This window comes from Hippopotamus amphibius, chromosome 1, assembly GCF_030028045.1.
Source record: "Hippopotamus amphibius kiboko isolate mHipAmp2 chromosome 1, mHipAmp2.hap2, whole genome shotgun sequence".
Lineage (NCBI taxonomy): Eukaryota > Metazoa > Chordata > Mammalia > Artiodactyla > Hippopotamidae > Hippopotamus > Hippopotamus amphibius.
In genome coordinates this window covers 114672126-114692083 of record NC_080186.1, presented here as the reverse complement: position 1 = coordinate 114692083, position 19958 = coordinate 114672126, and the positions used below count along the sequence as shown (strand labels likewise).

Sequence of the window (19958 nt, the reverse complement as noted above, 5' to 3'; positions counted from 1 at the left end):
CACTCAACCTGTAGTCCTGCAGCTCTATAGACATATTTAATCTGACACAATCTCTGTCTTCCTTGAGGTCGCAGCTCAGAGGAACTTAGTGGCCTCGGGGAAGAATCCCAATCCTGAGAGGGACCCCAGAACATTTTCACCTGGTGCCCCAGGTCACCAATCTTAGACCTGGGGTGGCCCAGACTCTATCCCAGCCCCAGCTGTCTTCTGTCACAAGAAACCCTAAAAGAAGAGAGGGCTGGACACTGATCAGTCAGAAGGCCAAGGACAGACCCTCAGAGGACTGTCTGGGCCCCACCCTCCAGCCCGGCTCTCGTTATGGAGAAAGGAAGCAGATGCAATCCCACCACTCTGTGCCTGGGTACCACCGAGTCCAGCGGGGTGAAGGAGACCTGTTTCTCCAGCCATGATCTTGCCCAAGAACTTCTCTTGGCTTCATAAATAGCTGTGAGCCCTCCTCCGAGGGGTAAACAGCCGGTGCTCAGGAGTAGTTTGTTTGTTTGTTTTTTCCTCTCAGGGGAGGGTACACATAAACCCCAACCTGTGCCGTTCTTTATAAAACGATTTCAGAGGCAAGCAGTGTGTGTGTTGGGGTGGGGAGAGCCTTAATTAGGATGACCGGAGCGCTGCTCTGCATCCTTATTCCTGCGTGAGGACCCGGGCTTCCAGCCCAGCCAGCCATCAGCGCTGTAAGGATCCTGACCCCCACCCTGAGCGGTCCCCCACTGAGGCTCGGGAGCTGATCCCCAGGAATCCCCACCGAAGCAATCTCAGACTAAGCACCACAGCAGCTGTTCCGGACTGAAAACTGTCCCCACAAATGGTACCCACAGGGGACATTGCAAATGAGAGGTTGCACAAATTGCCCTGCATTGGGGAGACTGAAAGACAGCCCCATGGAAAGTGCCTGGCCCCAGATCTCCCCTGGAGGTATCCTATCGAGATGTCTGAGAGACCCCGTGGACCTGCCCAGCAGCTTCCACCGCCAACCCCTCCACCCCTCGGGGCTCCGGAGCCTCCCCCAGCTCCCTCCCCTCCTCTTCCATCCTGGAGTGGCGCCTGCTGCAGCCCTCCCCGGTCGCTTTATTTATTTATTTTGCACCAACAGGGTTGCTGCAGACTCATTCTCGCCTGGTTTAAAAAGAGAGAGAGGAAAAAAAAAGGAGAAATGCTTTCTGGCTCTTCTCTCTACCTCGATCCTGGCAGCCGCGGGCCGCAGCAGCAGCAGCAGCAGGCGGGCAGGCGGGCAGGCGGGCGGCGGGGAGTGAGGCACACGGGGAGGTGCGGGGCTGAGGTGCAGCTCGAATGGGACGGGCCCCCAGCCCCGGACAGATGCAGTGCCCAGCTTGATGCCACCCTCCAGCTTCTCCGGTAAGTGCCCCCACCTCGTGTCCCAGAGCTGCAGCTGCCCTTCTCCATAACATTCTCGGTGACAAGGCCAGACCTGTCAAGGCTAGAGGGTCTGAGCCCGCCCCAGCCCCAGCCAACCATTGATCCTGGCCCCAGAGGACATGAATGGGAAAACTAAGATGACCCAGGTGCCCCGGGGTGGGGGCGCGGGGAGGACTACAAGGAGACCTCCCTCCATTTCCCAGGTGCTCTCTCTACCTCCAGGAAGGGTTTTTCTGCAATTGGTGTGGGTATTTCAGAAATCTTTCCTCCAAGAGCCCCCTCCCCGTGTAGGTCCCCATGCCTCACTCAGGTCTGCTTTAAAGAGGATATCCAGGATCAAATGTGTCTCTGGACTGCCACACAGAGACAAGAAGAAGAAAGCACCCTGTTCCTTGAGGTGACGCCCCAGACCCCAGCCCATACAAGGAGCGAAAGAAGTGGTTCTTATATGTATCTCTTCCTGCAAAGTGGCCGGAAGCCTGTCCTGTAGGCATGGAGATTGGCAAGGGGAAGTTTGTGATTACATTAGCCACCTTTAAAGAGAAGGGGGCCAGATCCCCCAGCTCCTGGCCCAGCAGGCTTTGGAGACTAAGAGGACACTCATAAGAGTGGGAAGGAGGGAAGCTGGGTTACATGCTTCACTGCACTTTTGCTGAGTGCAGGCAAGAAGGATGAGCAGGAACTGCAGCAGCAGTGATAAAGAGCTAGCTGTCAGGTGGACTTCCCAGAACAGGCACAGGGTGAATGAGGGAGGCTAAGACGTTTCTCTCCCTGGAGAGCTCCTAGCGTGCCACCCATACCTGTTGGGTTGGGACAGGGAACAAGGAGTCAGCTCAGCAGCCCCGGCCGTGCCATCCTCCCTCATGCCCAAGCCTCAGCATGGTGTCCTACATCCCTCTGCTCTTTTGGCCTCTTTCTTCAGTTTCTGAACTACTTCAGTCCTCCAAAGTAGCTACAGGGTAGCCACCAGGACGGTCCTTTTAGGAGAGGGTACAGAGTGGGAAATAAAGGGGAAGAAATCACACCATCTCTTAAACTGCCTCTCCTCAGTTCCACCTGGGAGAAAATGGGCCATGCGGTAGAAAGCTGACCCTGCAGGGCCCAGAAAGTTGAGACCTGAACGGTCACAGGCAATTGGGATCTGCAGCTAGAAAGAACCCCAGGCATCCTGCCTCAGTTGTCTCTTGTCCTATGTCTGCAGCCATCCCTTGCCAATTCCAATACCTCCCCTCCTCTGGGGTCCTGGTTGTCATTGAACAGAGTGAGTCTATGAGACCTCTTCTCCTCAGTCTCCTCAGCCTGGCTCCAGTGGTCATCTTCCTGATTTCTCCCAGTCCCCTGGCACCCAGAAACCCACTTTACGTTGACGGGCTGGCCACACAGCCTGTGCCCAGACATCTGCTGTGCCAGCCAAGGGCTACCTTGCTCCCCACCATGGCGTCTGACCAGGCACTGCCTCTGCTCATTTGTCTATGCCTCCCTGGCTCTCGATCTGTCTCTTGTGTATTGCTCAGGCAGCGGAGGCCAAAGGGGACGAGAGATCTCCCTCAGACTCACACACGGGGCTTGAATCAAAGCACCATGAAGGAGGGGTGTGAAAGAAGCCTAAGTCTGAGGACCAAGCAACAAAACTTGGGCATCTCTTGGGTCCCTGACACCCCAACATTATCTATAGGGGAGGTGGGGTTGCCCTTGAGATTCTCGTGAGGGATTCATGTGCCCCTGCCTCCTGTGTCATAGCTAACGTGCAGTTTGGCTGTCGTCCCCAAGGCGTTCTGGGGAGATTAGATCTTGTTAGTCCGAGGCCTCAGGCCCTGGGCCAGGCCGGAGGAGGGTAGAGAGGTAGTAAGTGGTGCCTGGGGGGCAGAGCTGAGGCCCACATGCTTACCAGCCATGGATGACTCAGTCAAGGGGAGGCCTCTCTCCAATCAGTATCCAAGGATATGATCCCCCTGAAGCCACAGACAAAGCTGTGGGTAGATAATATGGGAGAACAAGGGTGGGCAGAGAGGGACAGAGCAGAGTGGCAGCTATCAGGGAAAAGGGGCCTGGGGCATTTCTGGATCTCACAGATGTAGGGAAACTCAGAAGTTACTTCCCTGCTGCTTCCTGTCTCCTTCCCATAAAACTTTCCCCAGTTGATTAGGGTTCCATGGGCTACCAAGCACTCGGCCTGTTACCCAGGGCTGGGATGGGGAGGAAAGTAGAGAGTCCCCAAAGAGGAGCTCTAAGAGGCTCCAGGGAGGTGCGCACCAGAATTCCTCCTGGGTCTGCGCCCTACCTGCTGGCCATGCTGATGGGTAGCTCGATCCCTCTCTCCTCTAAGGAGGCCCAGGAGGTCCAGGGTCCCCATCATCTGAAGCCGCTTTCCAAAAAAGGGCCATGTCATCATCTATTCCAGGACTGAAGAGGGGATGGCTGCGGCCACAGCTCCAAAGCAAGCCTGGCCCCCGTGGCCCCCCCTCGTTTTCCTGCTCCTCCTGTCTGGGGGGAGCAGCGGCGGCTGCCCTGCTGTGTGTGACTGTACCTCCCAACCCCGGGCAGTGCTCTGCGCCCACCGGCGCCTGGAGGCTGTACCGGGAGGACTCCCGCTAGACACTGAGCTCCTGGACCTGAGTGGGAACCGCCTCTGGGGGCTTCAACGGGGAATGCTCTCCCGCCTGGGCCAGCTCCGAGACCTGGACCTCAGCTACAACCAGCTGTCCACCCTCGAGCCGGGGGCCTTCCATGGTCTGCAGAGCCTGCTCACCCTGAGGCTGCGGGGCAACCGGCTGCGAATCATGGGCCCCGGGGTCTTCTCGGGCCTGTCTGCCCTCACACTGCTGGACCTTCGCCTCAACCATATTGTCCTCTTCCTCGATGGAGCTTTCAGGGAGCTGGGCAGCCTCCAGCAGCTCGAGGTTGGAGACAACCACCTGGTGTTTGTGGCTCCGGGAGCCTTTGCTGGACTGGCCAAGCTGAGCACCCTCACCCTGGAGCGCTGCAACCTGAGCACCGTGCCCGGCCTGGCCCTGGCCCGCCTCCCGGCGCTCCGGGCCCTAAAGCTCCGGGAACTGGATATCGGGAGGCTGCCGGCGGGGGCGCTACGGGGGCTGGGGCAGCTAAAGGAGCTGGAGATCCACCACTGGCCACCTCTGGAGGCTCTGGAGCCTGGGAGCCTGATTGGGCTCAACCTCAGCAGCCTGGCCATCACCCGCTGCAATCTGAGCTCAGTGCCCTTCCAAGCGCTGTACCACCTGAGCTTCCTCAGGGTCCTGGATCTGTCTCAGAACCCCATCTCTGCTATTCCGGCCCGTAGGCTCAGCCCCCTGGTGCGGCTCCAGGAGCTCCGACTGTCAGGGGCGTGCCTCACCTCCATCGCTGCCCATGCCTTCCATGGCTTGACTGCCTTCCACCTCCTGGACGTGGCGGACAACGCCCTTCAGACACTGGAGGAAACAGCCTTCCCTTCTCCAGACAAACTGGTCACCCTGAGGCTGTCTGGTAATCCCCTGACCTGTGACTGCCGCCTCCTCTGGCTGCTCCGGCTCCGCAGCCGCCTGGACTTTGGCACGTCCCCCCCTGCCTGTGCTGGCCCCAGGCACGTCCAGGGGAAGAGCCTGAGGGAGTTTTCAGACATCCTACCTCCAGGGCACTTCACTTGCCAACCAGCCCTGATCCGAAAATCCGGGCCACGATGGGTCATTGCAGAGGAGGGGGGGCATGCCGTTTTCTCCTGCTCTGGGGATGGAGACCCAGCCCCCACCGTCTCCTGGATGAGGCCTCAGGGGGCTTGGTTGGGAAGGGCTGGGAGGGTAAGGGTCCTGGAGGATGGGACGCTGGAGATCCGTTCCGTGCAGCTAAGGGATAGAGGGGCCTATGTCTGTGTGGTCAGCAATGTAGCTGGGAATGACTCCCTGAGGACCTGGCTGGAAGTAATCCACGTTGAACCACCGAATGGCACTCTCTCTGACCCCAACATCACAATGCCAGGGATCCCAGGGCCTTTCTTCCTGGATAGCAGAGGCATAGCTATGGTGCTGGCAGTCGGCTTCCTCCCCTTCCTCACCTCGGTAACCCTCTGCTTTGGTCTCATTGCCCTCTGGAGCAAAGGCAAAGGCCGGGTCAAACATCACATGACCTTTGACTTTGTGGCACCTCGGACCTCTGGGGATAAGAACTCTGGGGGTAACCGGGTCACTGCCAAGCTCTTCTGACCTTTCCTTCCACACTGGGGACCCTTCCAAGCCAGCTTCAGATACCAAAGGGGAAGACAACCAAGGCTGCTTGGACCAGAACCTAGTCCCAAACAGCACAGATCTCCCACACCTCCTGCCTGCACCATGCCAGCAGCTAATGCTGCCTCCTGATAACCTGCCTTCTTGTGCTTTTGCAATTTGAGGACAGCACTGTCATCTCTTCCCTGAGGGCCCCAGGGAGCTGAAGATGTACAGCCTGTAGTCAGCCCAGCCCTCTCCCCACCACACACAAAGCCGGAAATATAACCCTCCAGTCTGCTAGTCTAAACTCCAGGCTTCCTTCACACACACTTACATATACCCTTAATAACCAATACCAATTGCCAACCATAGCTATAAGATTATTTCAGAGGTGGGGCTGGGAAGTGCCACTTGCTTCTTGGAGTCTCCACTCCTCAACCAGGTGGTCTCTCTCTCTTTTCTGCTCTGTCCCCTCTCTAGGTGCAAACAACTAGGGCCAATGACCTCAAGCTAAGGAGAAGAGGATGTGACAGGAGAGTGTGGGACAGGGGGAGGACAGATTACACACTGGCACTGAGTCTGCATGAGCTCCTACCACCTGCCTCTGTCTGTCACATCATTAAACCTGCTGTCCAAAGGCCATGACAGTAGCAGCCACAACTAAATGTGATCTCTGGAGTTTTCCTTACTTTAGTCTTTTCCACCCCTTATTTCTGTCAGATCTCCCCCTTCCTACCCTTTCTGCCTGCCCATTGAGCCTGTATCCCAATGGCCTTGCCTGAATTTAAGGAGCCTGACAACCAGGGGTTTATGCAAAAGGTTGCCCACCACGTGTGGAGAGATCAGCACTCCCAGCCTATTTCAGAGTTGGAAGAGAGATCCTCTGCCTTCCAAAGGATCCCTCTGCAGAAATTTCAACCCAGGACAACCCAGCTCCTTCCCTTATTTCTCAACCTGGTTGGAATCTTCCTAACATTCCTGTATCGCAGATCCCTAGTGCCCTTGATGGAAAGCAAGAGAACTCTAGACAATGACTAACAAAAGTAAGAATCTGCAGCTGTTGAAGGAGAGAGACCCAGAACACAGCAAAACTAGGTGTGAAGGAACAAGGTGGGAGGGGCGCTGCAAGGTGTAGTGAAAAGTGGAGGGAAGAAGGAGCAGCTTGAACTACCGCCTTTCCACTATCCTTTGGCAGTTTCCCTTGGTTCTGTGTTTAGTGCAGCCCCGGTGGGAAGCTGTCTCTGGATAGAGGTCACTGTCTTATGGAGATCCCAGATGTAGAGGCAGAGTGGGAGGAGGAGATGCTGACGGCCTCTGAGTGTACTTAAAAGAGAGGGCAAAGCGAAGCTGGAGAAAGCAGAGATGCTGAGAGCTCAAGGGACAGGGCAGCAGCCTCAGCAAGATCGGAAGGGGAGGAGTGAAGGGAGGGGAAAGGAGCAGGGAGGAGGGACCGAGAAATGGAGAGTCACGAGGTCCCTGGGAGCCTCTTTCTCTCTGCAGCAGCATCTGCACAGTGTCCTTAGTTCCCCTCCACCCTCAGGAGCCCCCACCCACCCCTCACCCAATAGTAGGCAAGCATCCTTAGCTTCCTAGCCATTCCTGCTGCTGTTGTCCTTGCTCTGAGGAGACTCCACTCATTAGAAGATTCCCAGCCTAAAGGATCCCTGACAGGCGAGGGGAGCTGGCGCCACATGGAGGCAGCCAGACTTCACCAGCAGGCAAGCTCATCAGTGGAGCAGAGGTGAGAATATGGGGGCGGGGGGAGGGGCAGAGGTGAATGTGAGATCCGGCAGTTCAGAGAGTGAGGCTGGAGAATCTCGCCGTCTTGAATATCCCAACCCTGCCCCCCACCGTGCACACACAATTCTCTTAGCATTGCAGCAACCTCCCCTCTCCAGTTTATTAGACACCAGAAAGGTTTCCCTGGGACACAGCCATCTCCCTCATTTCCAAAATCTTCCACCAGCAGCTTATTAGATTGGGACTTAGGGGTCAGGTGCTAGAAGTTCTCATTCCAGTTGCCCACACTGCAATGCAGAAAAGGGCAGAAGCAGCGCTGCTGTTCAGAGAAATCGTCTCTGGGAAGGCCCCTGAGGTGGTGGGGAACAGAACATGTGTCTGGATTGGGAGATGCTGCTGCCTGAGTCCCACAGCCCCCAGGGCAGCCCAATAGAAACAGAATTCAAGTCACTTATGTGATTTCAAATTTTCTAGTATCACATTTAAAAAAGCAAAGAAACAGATACAATTAAGTTTAATACTATAGTTTATTTAACCCAATGTACCCAAACTATAATCATTTCAACCTGTTATCAATATAAAAATGAGTCATGAAATATTTTACATTATTTTTTCATATTAGGTCTTTGAAATCTGGTGTATATTTTACACTTACAACACATTCCAATTTGATTACTAAATTTTCACCAGAAATATCTAATCTGTATTTAGGTTTCATAAAATTCACTATTGAAAAAGTCAACTGACATGTCCAAGTTGTTCCAACCATATTAAAAGTTTTCCAACAACTAAATCAAGCATTAGTTTTAACATATTTAAATTAATTGAAATTAAATAAATTTTAAATTCCACGCCTCAGTCATATTAGCCATCTTTCAAGTGTTCAATATCCACAGGTGGCCAGTGGCCACTATACTAGCACAGCTCCAGACACTATAACTCTGGGTGTAGACCAGGGCCTCCTCAGCAAAGGTGGGCAAAGCATCCCTCGAAAAGGACATTAAACCTGCAGGAAATGCCCGTGGGGTTCTCCCACTACCACCCCTTGTTCTGACACCACCTTTCCAGAACACCTTCAAGGAGGGAAGCTAGTAACCGTAAGAAGGTTACTGCGAAGAGCCCTTCCACAGCTTGTCCAATCATCCGTAAGCCAGCCCCTTACCCGACCTGTCTGGAAAGGCTGCCCTTAGCTCAGGGGTATGTGGGTGTGTGTGTGTGTGTGTGTGTGTGTGTGTGTGTGTGTGTGTGTGTGTGTGTGTGTGTGTGTGTGTGTGTGTGTGTGTGTGTGTGTGTGTGTGTGTGTGTGTGTGTGTGTGTGTGTGTGTGTGTGTGTGTGTGTGTGTGTGTGTGTGTGGACAACTGTGTGATGGCAACCAGGGACACGGGCAGGTGGTGTGTGCACATGTGCGGGGATGTTATGGCTGGTTAGTAAGATAGCTGCTTCTGGACTTAGGGCTGACTCAAAATCCAAATGCTTTCCACCACACCATGCCATACTGCTCCAGTCACTGTCTGCTCTTATAACCCCCTTCCCCAGGGGACTGACCTGTGAGAAAGGTAAAATCCAGGGGTCATCCTCGGCCCCATCCACCCTGAACAACTTGTTGAAGGGGAACTGGGGTCAGTCGTTGGTCCTCACCTTCCTTCAGTAACTCTAATGCACCTGATCCAGGAAGCTGAGGATTGGTTGTTAGTTTTTAATCTTTCTTCTCAGTCTCCTCTCCCAATGTCCTTGCCTCTGCACCAGGGACCAGCAGAAAGGAACAGAAATTCCAGGAATGAGATGGGACTGAACTGAAATCCCTGGCTGCCAGCAACAGAGCCCCTCTCATGGTTAAACATGGGGGCTTCAGATTTTCTAGGTCCTTTTCTTGGTTCTAACCTCAATAACCTCTTAGGTTACAGAGAGAGGGCCTGCTTAGGAATTTCCGAGCACGGCGGGACCATCAGTGAGCTGCTTCAGGTGCAAGGAGAATTCTGCCCACCTTCTGCCTACTCCTGCTTAAGAGAACCTTCCTGAGGACATCCCATCCCACCCTCTCTCTACCCCTCCTCTCTTCCATTTCAGATATGATCTCATCTAAGCTGAGAGAAGTCTGGACCCCGAGACACTCTGGCAGCATTTTGGCATTGCCCATTTGGTCTCTGATATATATTCTAATTTCCCTACATCCTTTGCTGGGCTGGTTCCCTGACTGAAGGGATGAGCATGCTGCAAGGCAATGATGCTCAACTTTTTTGAGTCACAGACCCGTCTGAGAATACCTGGTGCAAGCAATGAACAGAAACGCTTATAGAACGTCTGCTATGAGAAGCCGCAGGTGGCAGCAGGAAAGCTGGAGGTTTAGGCTGCCTGTGCTCTCCAGGGTTCACTAGAGGCAAGGAGAAAAGGCTGGGAAGGACTAGGGTGTGAAGGAGATAACTGCCCCAGTAAGAGCAAGTGGTAGGATGGACGCTGTAAGAAAACACACTGTTGCCTCCAGCTTCTCCCCTCTCCATCCCCCTTCCCCCCCAGCATCAGAGAGAGGCAGGAGACTTTGGGTAGGACCTTTGCTCTAAGAAGTGAGGGTGGCAGTGATTCAGGCTGGAAAGCATGCGAGATCTGGGATTCCTAAGTCCTCTTCCTCCAAACTGCTTTGTAAAGGGGAATTAAGGAGGGCCACTTAGAGCTGGATGGTGGTGGCCAGAGAGGCTGAGGAGAATGTCTCTCTCCTAGGACACCTGCCACATTCATCAATCTGACCTAAAGACAGAAGTGTAGCAGCAGCATAATTTCTGATACTAAGGCCCACGCTCCCAGTTGCTGGTTTCTGGTGAAGAGCCTTGAGTGCTGGGGGAAGGAGAGGTGATTCCTACAATGGGCAAGGGAGTGTGCTGTTTTCCAAAGCCTCAGGTAGCTGAATATCATTTGAACGGTTTGCATGTTGTCCAGAAAGGGAACTCTGTAAGCAGCCAAGGCTCTGGAACTAAGCTACTGTGTCTGAGAACCCCTCCCTGCCCAGCCCTCTAGCTAAAGTCAACTTTTCTGCTTTTGCTTATTGAGTAGAAACACCTGCCCACTGAACTCTCTAGGCAGTCCACACTTTGTTAACTAGCTTCACCTACTGCCACCTGCACCTTGTTCAGAATACCCTTCAAGGAAACAGAATGGACTCTTCAGAATTGGAGATGAGAATAAAGAAATCACAATTCACCCAATCCCAGTCTCTCACAACTCAATCTTTCAGTCCTGGCTTGGGCTCTTAGAGGGGGAATGAGATGATAAATCCCAAATACACAGTGACCTGAGAGGAAGTTTGGAATCATCTCACCTAAAGTTATCCCTTCTACTCCTCAGTCTCCCTACCCAACCAATTAGAAGTCTACCCTCCTTCAAAAAATTTCCAGGAAAAGTGATTACACCTGGCTTTTCACTGCTCTGATTAGGAAATTACTCCTGTGGTTTAATTTTTAATCCCTCTTTTTTGGACTTCCATTTCACTTCGTCTTCTTCGTTCACCACCTCTCATTGGAGCTGGAAGATGATGAGCCCATAAAGTAAGCCTGTGCTTTTTCTAGCAACAATGCACACTCTTCCTTAGGTCTGAACTACTCTTTACCTTTTTAAAAGTAAAAATAGCTATAGCAATCAAGGCACTCAAATACCTAGAAATAATCTTAAAAAGAAATATGACAAAAACTAAAATGCTACTGATGGGACATCAATGACTCACGCATGTTTGTGGGAAGATTCTATATCATAAATACAACAATTCTCCCTTACGTAATCTAAAAATATGATCTCAATAAAATAACATTAACAATACAATCAAAAAAGAAGTTGTGGTATATTTCCAAAATATAATACTACACAGTGATGAGAGTGAGTGGACTAAAACTACACATAATATGGCTGAATGTCACAAAACTAATGTTGAACAAAAGAAACCAGACACAAAGAGTACTCACTGTGTGATTCTCTTTACATAAAAAACAAAACAAGCAAAACTAGTTTCTGCTATTAGGAGTCAGAAGCACGTTTACCTTTGAGGGGCTTAGTGACTGGGAAGGGATACAGGGCAACTGCAGGCGCCCTAATAATGTTCTGGGTGTTGGTTACACAAATGTGTTCCATTTTTGAAAATTCATCAGTGTGTATGCTTTTCATTTGTGCACTTTTCTCTATATATATTGTACACCAATTTTTTTAAATTGCGGTAAAAATAACTCAAAATGCACATCAATTTTAAAAATCAGTTTGGTACTAGAACATGAATAGAGAGATCACTGGAACATGAAAAACCCAGAAATAGGCCCAAATACAGGCCAATCTGGATCTTATAAAAGGTAGCATTCGAAAACAACAGAGGAAATAATGCGTTATTCAATAAGGGTTGGATAAAACAAAATTGGATCTCTACTTCACACCTTAATACCAAAATAAATCAAGTATTTACATACACAAAAAGACACTATAAAAGTACTTAAAGAAAATTAGGTAATTTTTTAAATAATCTTAGGTAGTAGGAGGCTTTTCTAAACATGGTACGAAACCCAGAAGTTATCAAAGAAAATGCTGATAAATTCAGCTACATAAAAATAAAAAACACTTAAGGGACGATGCATTGGGGAGATTGGGATTGATATATATATACACTAATATGCATAAAATAGAAAAAAAATACATTTAAAAAATAAAAGTAAAAAAATAAATACTTGCATAACAAAAAGTCACCATAAAAGTAAAAAAACATAGGACAAGCTGGGAAAGGGCAAAAATATTTTTAACTTATACATGAACAAAAGGCAAATATTACAAGACCTGATAACCAATAAAAATATGAACAGTGTATAAACAATTTACAGAAAAATAGAATAAATTGCCACTTAAACATTAAAAGATGCTCAACCTCATGAGAGAAATTAAAATTGCAATGAGTTGCCATTTACACTATCACATTGTTAAAAGTCAAAAGTTTGATAACAGGCTATATAAGTTTGCTGATGGCTAAGAAAATTGGTAAAACTTCCATGGAAGGCAATTTGGCAATACTATACTTACCAAAATCCTTTTCAAACATTGTTGATAGAATGAAAATGTGAAAAAAATCTTTGTGGGAGAAAGAGAATTTGTGAAATTGTATCTATCCATCCAAATGAAAAAACAAAACGCACACTTCTCAGTGTTTGCAGCCTTACGTATTCATTGTACAGATATACAAGTCAAAATATACTTGGGTATCAATATAATATTAAGGGGACTGGTTGACTATAGCTTAATACATCCCTCAGGCTTACTATGAAACTTTAGGCAGATACCTATGTGCTGCTATGGAAAGCTATCTAGACCATATAAAAGGAAATTGCAAAATAGTAATGAATACCATGTTACCAACTGGGTAATATATATAAATATTCTTAATGTATGCGTGTTTACTATAGACCATTTTGTGAAAAATCCACAAGAATCTGGTAAAACCGGTTGCTTCTCAGGGAAGAGAGACCTTTTATTCCTTTATAGAATGTGCATCTATTACTTATTCAAAATTTATTTTTTAAACACAAAACGAACAATTGAGGCCCAATGGCATCTCCTTGGTTGACCAAAGATACAATCTTGCATTCATTCAACAAACATTTACTGCCTGATTATCATGCGTCAGGCATTGCGCCAGAAGCTGGTGCGAAAGATCCCATTACAGGGAGCGCTCACCCCCTGTCCCCAGGGTGAGCCCCCAGTGCGAGGCGAGGACTCGAGGCGGGGAGGGGCCAGGGGCCAGCGCGCGAGGCTCCCGGCCACTCAGAGTCCGTGGCGGGGCCCAACCGTCCCTAACGGTCCAAGGACCCGGGCGGCTGGAATGCACTCTTCCAAAGCAAACCGCCGCCCGCAGAAACCCACCCCCTTTCTCGCCCCCACAGCAAAGGCCCGGTGGCTGGTGCCTCCGCGCCTGTCGCCCGGACCCGTCTCCCCTTTAATCCCCAGGAAAGGGTGGGCCGCGATGCCCGCCCTACCCACAGCTCCCTTACCACCGGGCGCTCCGAACTCGCGTCCCTCTCCATCTCTCCTGCTGCCGTGTCGGTCCTCCTCGTCCGTTCATTCCTCGACAGAGAAACTGAGTCCCTCACTCTCTGCCGTGCAATTCCTTCCCCTTGGCTTTCTTTCCATCTCTACGAAGCCTATTTAATGTTCTCCCGCAACAACAACAAAAAAGTGTCCGTGTCTCCTGAGCCCCTGTCACGGTTTGGGGACCGCCTGAGGCAAAAGATCGCAAAGGAAACAAGTGGCGGAGCATCGCCCATCAGGAGGCGGCTTCCCCAACGGTCACTGCGTTGTGCGGAGGCACTGGCTTTGTACAAAGGCACTAATTTTGTGCGAACAGTGACGCGGTTGAGTGATTCCACCCCTCGCACCTCGGGAAAGCTGATTTCCCTCCCCCCACCACGGGCTTAGGTAGTGGAAGCCTCCTCGGTAATTGGCCTAGAAATGGGCTGGGAGTAATCCGTGAGCCTCTAATTGGCTGTTTAATACTCAGCAGGTGCAATCTCCATTAATAATGTCGCCTTTCCTTGGAGCCTACTGGCTGACCTGAGGGGGGGGGGGCCGGCTTTGAATTCCATCCGGGTAATTGGGTACCAGCACGCTGCAGCGCCGTCGCTCAAGGACAGCCCCCACGAGGATTGGTTATGGGGGGGAAGGTTGATTGGTCGGGCTTCGAGCCGGGCATTGATTGGTGCGGGAGGGCTACAGGGGCGGGAAAGCGGCGGCTGAAGCGAGGCGGGCGGGGCTTCGAGTGGCGGTGAGAGTGTGAGGAGGCGACGGTCCCTGGGGTGAGGTGCGAGGCGGAGCGCGCGTCCGCTGACTCGAGGAGCGGTAAAGGCGGGGGACCCGGAGCGGAGGTTTGGGAGTGGGGGAGGCTGGGCCAGGGGCGCCCCTGGGCAACTAGGAGGTGGAAGTGTGGGGCTGAGAGAAGGGAGGCGCCCCCAGCCGAGGCGTGGGTGTGAGCTCCGGGAGCTGGCGTCTGAGCCCAGGGTGGTGAGGCGGTGTGTGGGGGCAGCTTTCCCCCACCCCGGGGCTGGTAACCGTATCCGTGGGAAATGTGCTTGTCCCAGAATTAAGCCACAACCGACCCTCGCACCCGTGCGAGAGGGTTTGCCCCAAGCCAATCACCATCACTTTATCAGTGTGCCTTTTGTTTTCCCCAGCTTTTTCTTTAATTATCAATGATAGGATAACTGTTTACAGTTGTCAGAATAAGGGGGGTTTGTCTTTTCCAATTTCTGTGTTTAGTTCTTAATGCAGATAGAATCGTGGGTTTTGGTTCAAGACTCCCATGTCAAAGCTACTCTTTTCTCAGCTTGAGAGAAATGGGTGGTTTCTGTCACTCACTGGTTTAAAAATAAACGTAGCAAGGATGAGAAAATTGAACGAGCTGCTTCAATTCAACAAGCCCATCACCTTGTTTTAGGTATTTTGTAGGTTCTGGTTGTTAGGACACACTGGAGTGATAGATCCTTGCCCCCATGGAGCTCACTTTCTGTTTTGAAATGCATATCAGATAGTTGTTAGCAACTGTTTAATACGTATGTCAGGAAATTTCAAAGTTAGCTTTTACAGAAAAGCGTTATCTAACTACATTTCTCAACCTTGAAATGACCCACAAGTCTGCTCTTTACCTGGTTTCCCTAGGAGCTATGCTCTTAAGTTCTAGTCTTCTCCTCACATTCAATGTGAAGTAATAAAATCAAACATAAGCTAGCATTTAATACTATATAGTTATTCCTGTTTCCATCGTTTCCCACTTTTATTTTTCTTAAGAGAAAATGTGAAAGGATATGTAAATTGTAAACAAAACTATACTTGATTAATATTAATCAAGTAGATATTCTTTGAGACATCAGCTGATAACAAAATTAGCTCAAACTTCATTTGTAATATCTGAAAAAGCTTTAGTAAAATTTAGGTTTTGGTTCAAATAGAAGTCACCAAATAAATTCATCCTTGACACGGACATTCATCTTCCTGCCACCCACACCCCCTCCACCACCAAATCATCAATATTCTATCTCAAATGCTACCATATACTCAAATGAGAGACCTGATACCCAGCTCCTTGGCTCACACTCTAACCTTTGCATAAGTCAATTGCTAGGTCTTGTGTATTCTACCTTTGAAAACTCTCTGAACTGTCTATCTGCTTCTCTCCATCTCCATCATTGACCCTTGGACTAGCCTCTGAATTGGTCTCCCTACACCTGCTGTTGCTGCCTTCAATTCATTCTCACTACAGACATAGCCGTTAATCAAGAATTACAAGCAATGCATGTGTTATGAAGGGATGTTTGGTGTACTATGGAAACCTGTAGCAATGAAACCCAACAAAGTGTAGCAGGTCATACTAGGGTCATTCTATCCTCTTTGAGATGGAGAGACATTTTGAGGTATTCCAGGGATCCTTTGGAAAACCTCAAAGTTAGCTAGAGGTCAGACGAACTTCATTTAGAATTTGATCTTTGGGAAGTTTGTCAAAAATATCAAAAAGTTTTAAAACACTTGGTCAAATAGGATCATAGGTCACTGTGGAACAATACTTATTAAACCAAAGCGACAATAAAAGATCTCAAAGGTAAATACAGAGATGTATTTCCATTCCTCATACCTTCTTTTTCCTGAAAACGCTCCTCTTTCCTTGCATACTGAAATATTTCCCTTATTTTAGTGGCTTAAATTACACCCATTAATTAGGATTCTCAGCTGTTAAAACCCTAATTTTTAATGGAAACTAAGAAGTAAGCAATTATTAACTTTTATATTAGCATTCTGTAGATTGGCAAGCTTATAAATAGTATTTATGGTTTCTAGAAAACACATGCTTTTGTATAGAAGATGTCTTAGTGTGGCACCAAAATATTAGTTTCAAATATCTTTAGTTCCTTTGTAAAAGGAGCTCTGTGTTTAGTAACTAATGCTTCATTATATCATTTTATTTGGGAATTATCTATTCAGTAGACCTCTATCATTTAATTTAGCAAAACTCTAAAGTTTCAAATTACCAAAATCTAGAGAGTATTTTAGAATTCCCAAAACATAATTATTCCTAAAGAGTTTACCTAAAAGCTCTTATCTTATTTTCCTTTTATTTACGTAAAAGTTTCATCATATCAAGTTATTTTCTTGCCAACAAACTCTGCAACAGATATAATAAGGTCTTATTTGATTTCTAGTAAACCTAGCTACAATAAAAGTATTATACTTAATGTTGATGATTCTAAAGATATATATTATTAATTAAACCAGCAAGCTTAACTTTAATATCAGATGTTAATTCAATACTGAATATTTCCCAGATTGTTACCAGAAAACTGAATTCACCTCTTGGTGAGTATCAAGCCAAAATCACAATCAAGCCAAAGATTGGGAGAAGGAAGGATTTATTGCTTGCAGCAAGTAAAGAGAACACTGAGGATCTTTCCCAAAGCAGTGTCTCCCTGAATAGCAGAATTGGGAAACTTTAAGTAAGGGTACATGTGTATTCATGAAGGGGGTTGGGTGGTTGAGAGTCCAAGCTTTAGTTGATTGAAATGCGGAGGGCCAGAAAAAGTCAACATCATCATCCCTTAGGTGCCAGTTGATCTGGTGGTTCAGTGCTTCAGACTAACCTTTACCATTGAAACAGAAGCAGGAGTCTTTACAACTGATATATTATCTTGCTATTGTTACTTCTCTTGCCTGATAAGTCATTGATTCTGTATTCTTTTGTTCCCTTAAAATCATTAATTACTGAGTCAAAGACAAGCATTATGGCTAGGCTTAGATCACAAAATGACTTAGGCCAAAAATGGCTTCTCTACTGTGAAGAAAACCATGCTCAGGGACCTCTTACCCTGTCTGCTTACAGGATCATGTGAATTCGAAATTCCTTCTGGCCAGTTTCTTTTATATTTCTGAGTATTTAGTGCTTAATTTTCTTCAAGCCAATTAAATAGAGTTCTCTTACAAATTAATTTTGGCAATACAATACATCTACAACACATATAGGTACATAGAAACAGACACGCCTTAGTTTTCATCCCAAAATTTCAGCCATGAATCAGGGACAAACATATTAAACCCATCAGTTTCAAGCAGTTAGATGCAAATTGGATTTCTGGCAGTTGGAACAAATCAAAGTCACCTGTTTAGACGGCTTAAACCCTTTTTTACTAATACTTACGGAGAAGACACTTAAGATTTTGTCACCAACAAGTTCCAAATTACCTACATCCTTCCTGAAATTTGAATTTTGTCTTTTTTTGGGGGGGGGGGGGGAGTACACCAAGTTCAATCATCTGTTGTTATACACATATCCCCGTATTCCCTCTCTCTCTCGACTTCCCCCCACCCTCCCCACCCCAGTCCTCTAAGGCATCATCCATCCTCGAGTTGAACTCCCTTTGTTATACAGCAACTTCCCAGTGGCTGTCTATTTTACAGTTGGTAGTATATATATGTCTGTGCTACTCTCTCACTTCGTCTCAGCTTCCCCTTCACCCCCCGCCCCCCCAAACCTCAAGTTCTCCAGTCCATTCTCTGCATCAGCATCCTTGTTCTTGTCTTGTCACTGAGTTCATCAGTTCCATTTTTAGATTCCATATATATGAGTTAGCATACAATATTTGTCTTTCTTTTTCTGACTTACTTCACTCTGTATGACAGACTCTAGATCTATCCACCTCATTACTTGTCTTTTTTTTTTAATCGAAGTATAGTTGATTTACAGTGTTGTGTTTCTGGTGTACAGCAAAGTGATTCAGCTATACATATATACACATTCTTTTTCATATTTTCCATTGTGGTTTATTACAGGATATTCAATATATTTCCCTGTGCTATACAGTAGAACCTTGTTTATCTATTTTATATATAGTAGTTTGTACCTGCTAATCCCAAACTCCTAATTTATCCCTCCACCACCCTCTTTTCCCTTTGGTAACCATAAGTTTGTTTTCTATGTATGTGAGTCTGTTTCTGTTTTGTAAATAAACTCATTTGTGTCATATTTTAGATTCCACATATAAGTGATATCATATGGCAGTTGTCTCTTTCTGACTCAGTGTGATGATCTCTGGGTCCATCCATGTTGCTGCAAATGGCATTATTTCGTTCTTTTTTATAGCTGAGTAGTATTCCATTGTATATATGTACCACATCTTCTTTATCCATTCATCTGTTGATGGACATTTAGGTTGTTTCCATGTCTTGGCTATTGTGAATAGTGCTGCTATGAACATAGGGGTGCATGTATCTTTTTGAAGTATGGTTTTCTCTAATATATGCCCAGGAGTGGGATTGCTGGATCATATGGTAGTTCTATTTTTAGTTTTTTAAAGAACCCCCATGCTGGTCTCCATAATGGTTATACCAAGTTACATTCCCAACAACAGTGTAGGAGGGTTCCTTTTCTCCACACCCTCTCCAGCATTTATTGTTTGTAGACTTTCTGATGATAGCCATTCTGACCGGTGTGAGGTAATACCACATTGTAGTTTTGATTTGCATTTCTCTAATAATTAACAGTGTTGAACATCTTTTCATGTGCCTTTTGGCCATCTGTCTTTGGAGAAATGCCTGTTTAGATCTTCTGTCCATTTTTTGATTGGGCTGTTGTTGTTGTTTTTTTGATATTGAGCTGCATGACCTGTTTGTAGTATAATCTAAAGTCAGGGAGCCTGATTCCTCCAGCTCCTTTTTCTTTCTTAGGATTGCTTTGGCTATTCAGGGTCTTTTGTGTTTCCATACAAAATAAAAAATGTTTGCTCTCATGAAAATGCCATTGGTAGTTTGATAGGGATTGTGTTGAATCTGTAGATTGCTTTGGGTGGTGTAGTCATTTTGACAATACTGATTTTTCCAGTCCAAGGACATGGTATATCTTTCCATCTGCTTGTGTCCTCTTTGATTTCTTTAATCGCATCTTACTGTTTTCTAAGTACAGGTCTTTTGCCTCCTTAGGTAGGTTTATTCCTAAGTATTTTATTCTTTTTGATGTGATGGTAAATAGGATTGTTTCCTTAATTTCTCTTTCTGATCTTTCATTGCTAGTGTGTAGAAATGCAAGAGATTTCTGTGTATTAATTTTGTATCTTGCAACTTTACTCCATTCATTGATGAGCTCTAGTAGTTTTCTGGTAGCATCTTTAGGATTTTCTATGTATAGTATCATGTCATGTGCAAACAGTGACAGTTTTACTTCTTCTTTTCCAATTTGTATTCCTTTTATTTCTTCTCTGATAGCTGTGGCTAGGACTTCCAGAACTATGTTGAATAAAAGTGGCAAGAGCGGACATCCCTTGTCTTGTTCCTGAAGAAATGCTTTCAGGTTTTCACCATTTAGTACAACATTAGCCATGGATTTGTCACATATGGCCTTTATTATGTTGAGGTAGGTTCCCTCTATGCCCACTTTCTGGAGAGTTTTTATCATAAATGGGTATTGCATTTTATCAAAAGCTTTTTCTGCATCTGTTGAGATGATCGCATGGTTTTTATTCACTTTGTTAATGTGGTGTATCATACCGATTGATTTACAGATATGAAAAATCCTTGCATCCCTGGAACAAATCCCACTTGATCATGGTGTATTGTCCTTTTAATGTATTGTTGAATTTGGT

At 47.3% G+C, this 19958-nt stretch overlaps 2 protein-coding genes across 3 annotated transcripts in view; both read left to right on the top strand.

Annotated features, from left to right (window-relative positions):
* Window positions 1-600: 600 nt before the first annotated feature.
* Window positions 601-6274, top strand: LINGO4 (leucine rich repeat and Ig domain containing 4). Of its 2 annotated transcripts, none has more exons than XM_057723634.1 (2): window positions 601-1371; window positions 3794-6274. In XM_057723634.1, the coding sequence occupies exons 1-2, from the start codon at window positions 821-823 to the stop codon at window positions 5586-5588; spliced, it is 2346 nt and encodes a 781-aa protein (XP_057579617.1). In that variant the 5' UTR covers window positions 601-820; the 3' UTR covers window positions 5589-6274. The 2 variants fall into 2 exon arrangements, with proteins under 2 accessions (XP_057579617.1, XP_057579625.1); XM_057723642.1 differs by having other exon boundaries at window positions 1296-1371; window positions 1703-6274.
* A 7799-nt stretch (window positions 6275-14073) lies between these two features.
* TDRKH (tudor and KH domain containing) overlaps window positions 14074-19958 on the top strand; it is a 31559-nt gene continuing 25674 nt past the window's right edge. Inside the window, exon 1 of the mRNA XM_057746948.1 lies at window positions 14074-14181. The gene's annotated coding sequence lies outside the window, so the exon portion shown is untranslated. The remainder of the gene's footprint in view (window positions 14182-19958) is intronic.

Bases quoted from the DNA above. Each gene is read 5' to 3' on its own strand.
- LINGO4 (XM_057723634.1), top strand. From the start codon at position 821: ATGGTACCCACAGGGGACATTGCAAATGAGAGGTTGCACAAATTGCCC. The intron at 1,372-3,793 runs GTAAGTGCCCCC...CATCTATTCCAG, and splicing joins GCCACCCTCCAGCTTCTCCG to GACTGAAGAGGGGATGGCTG.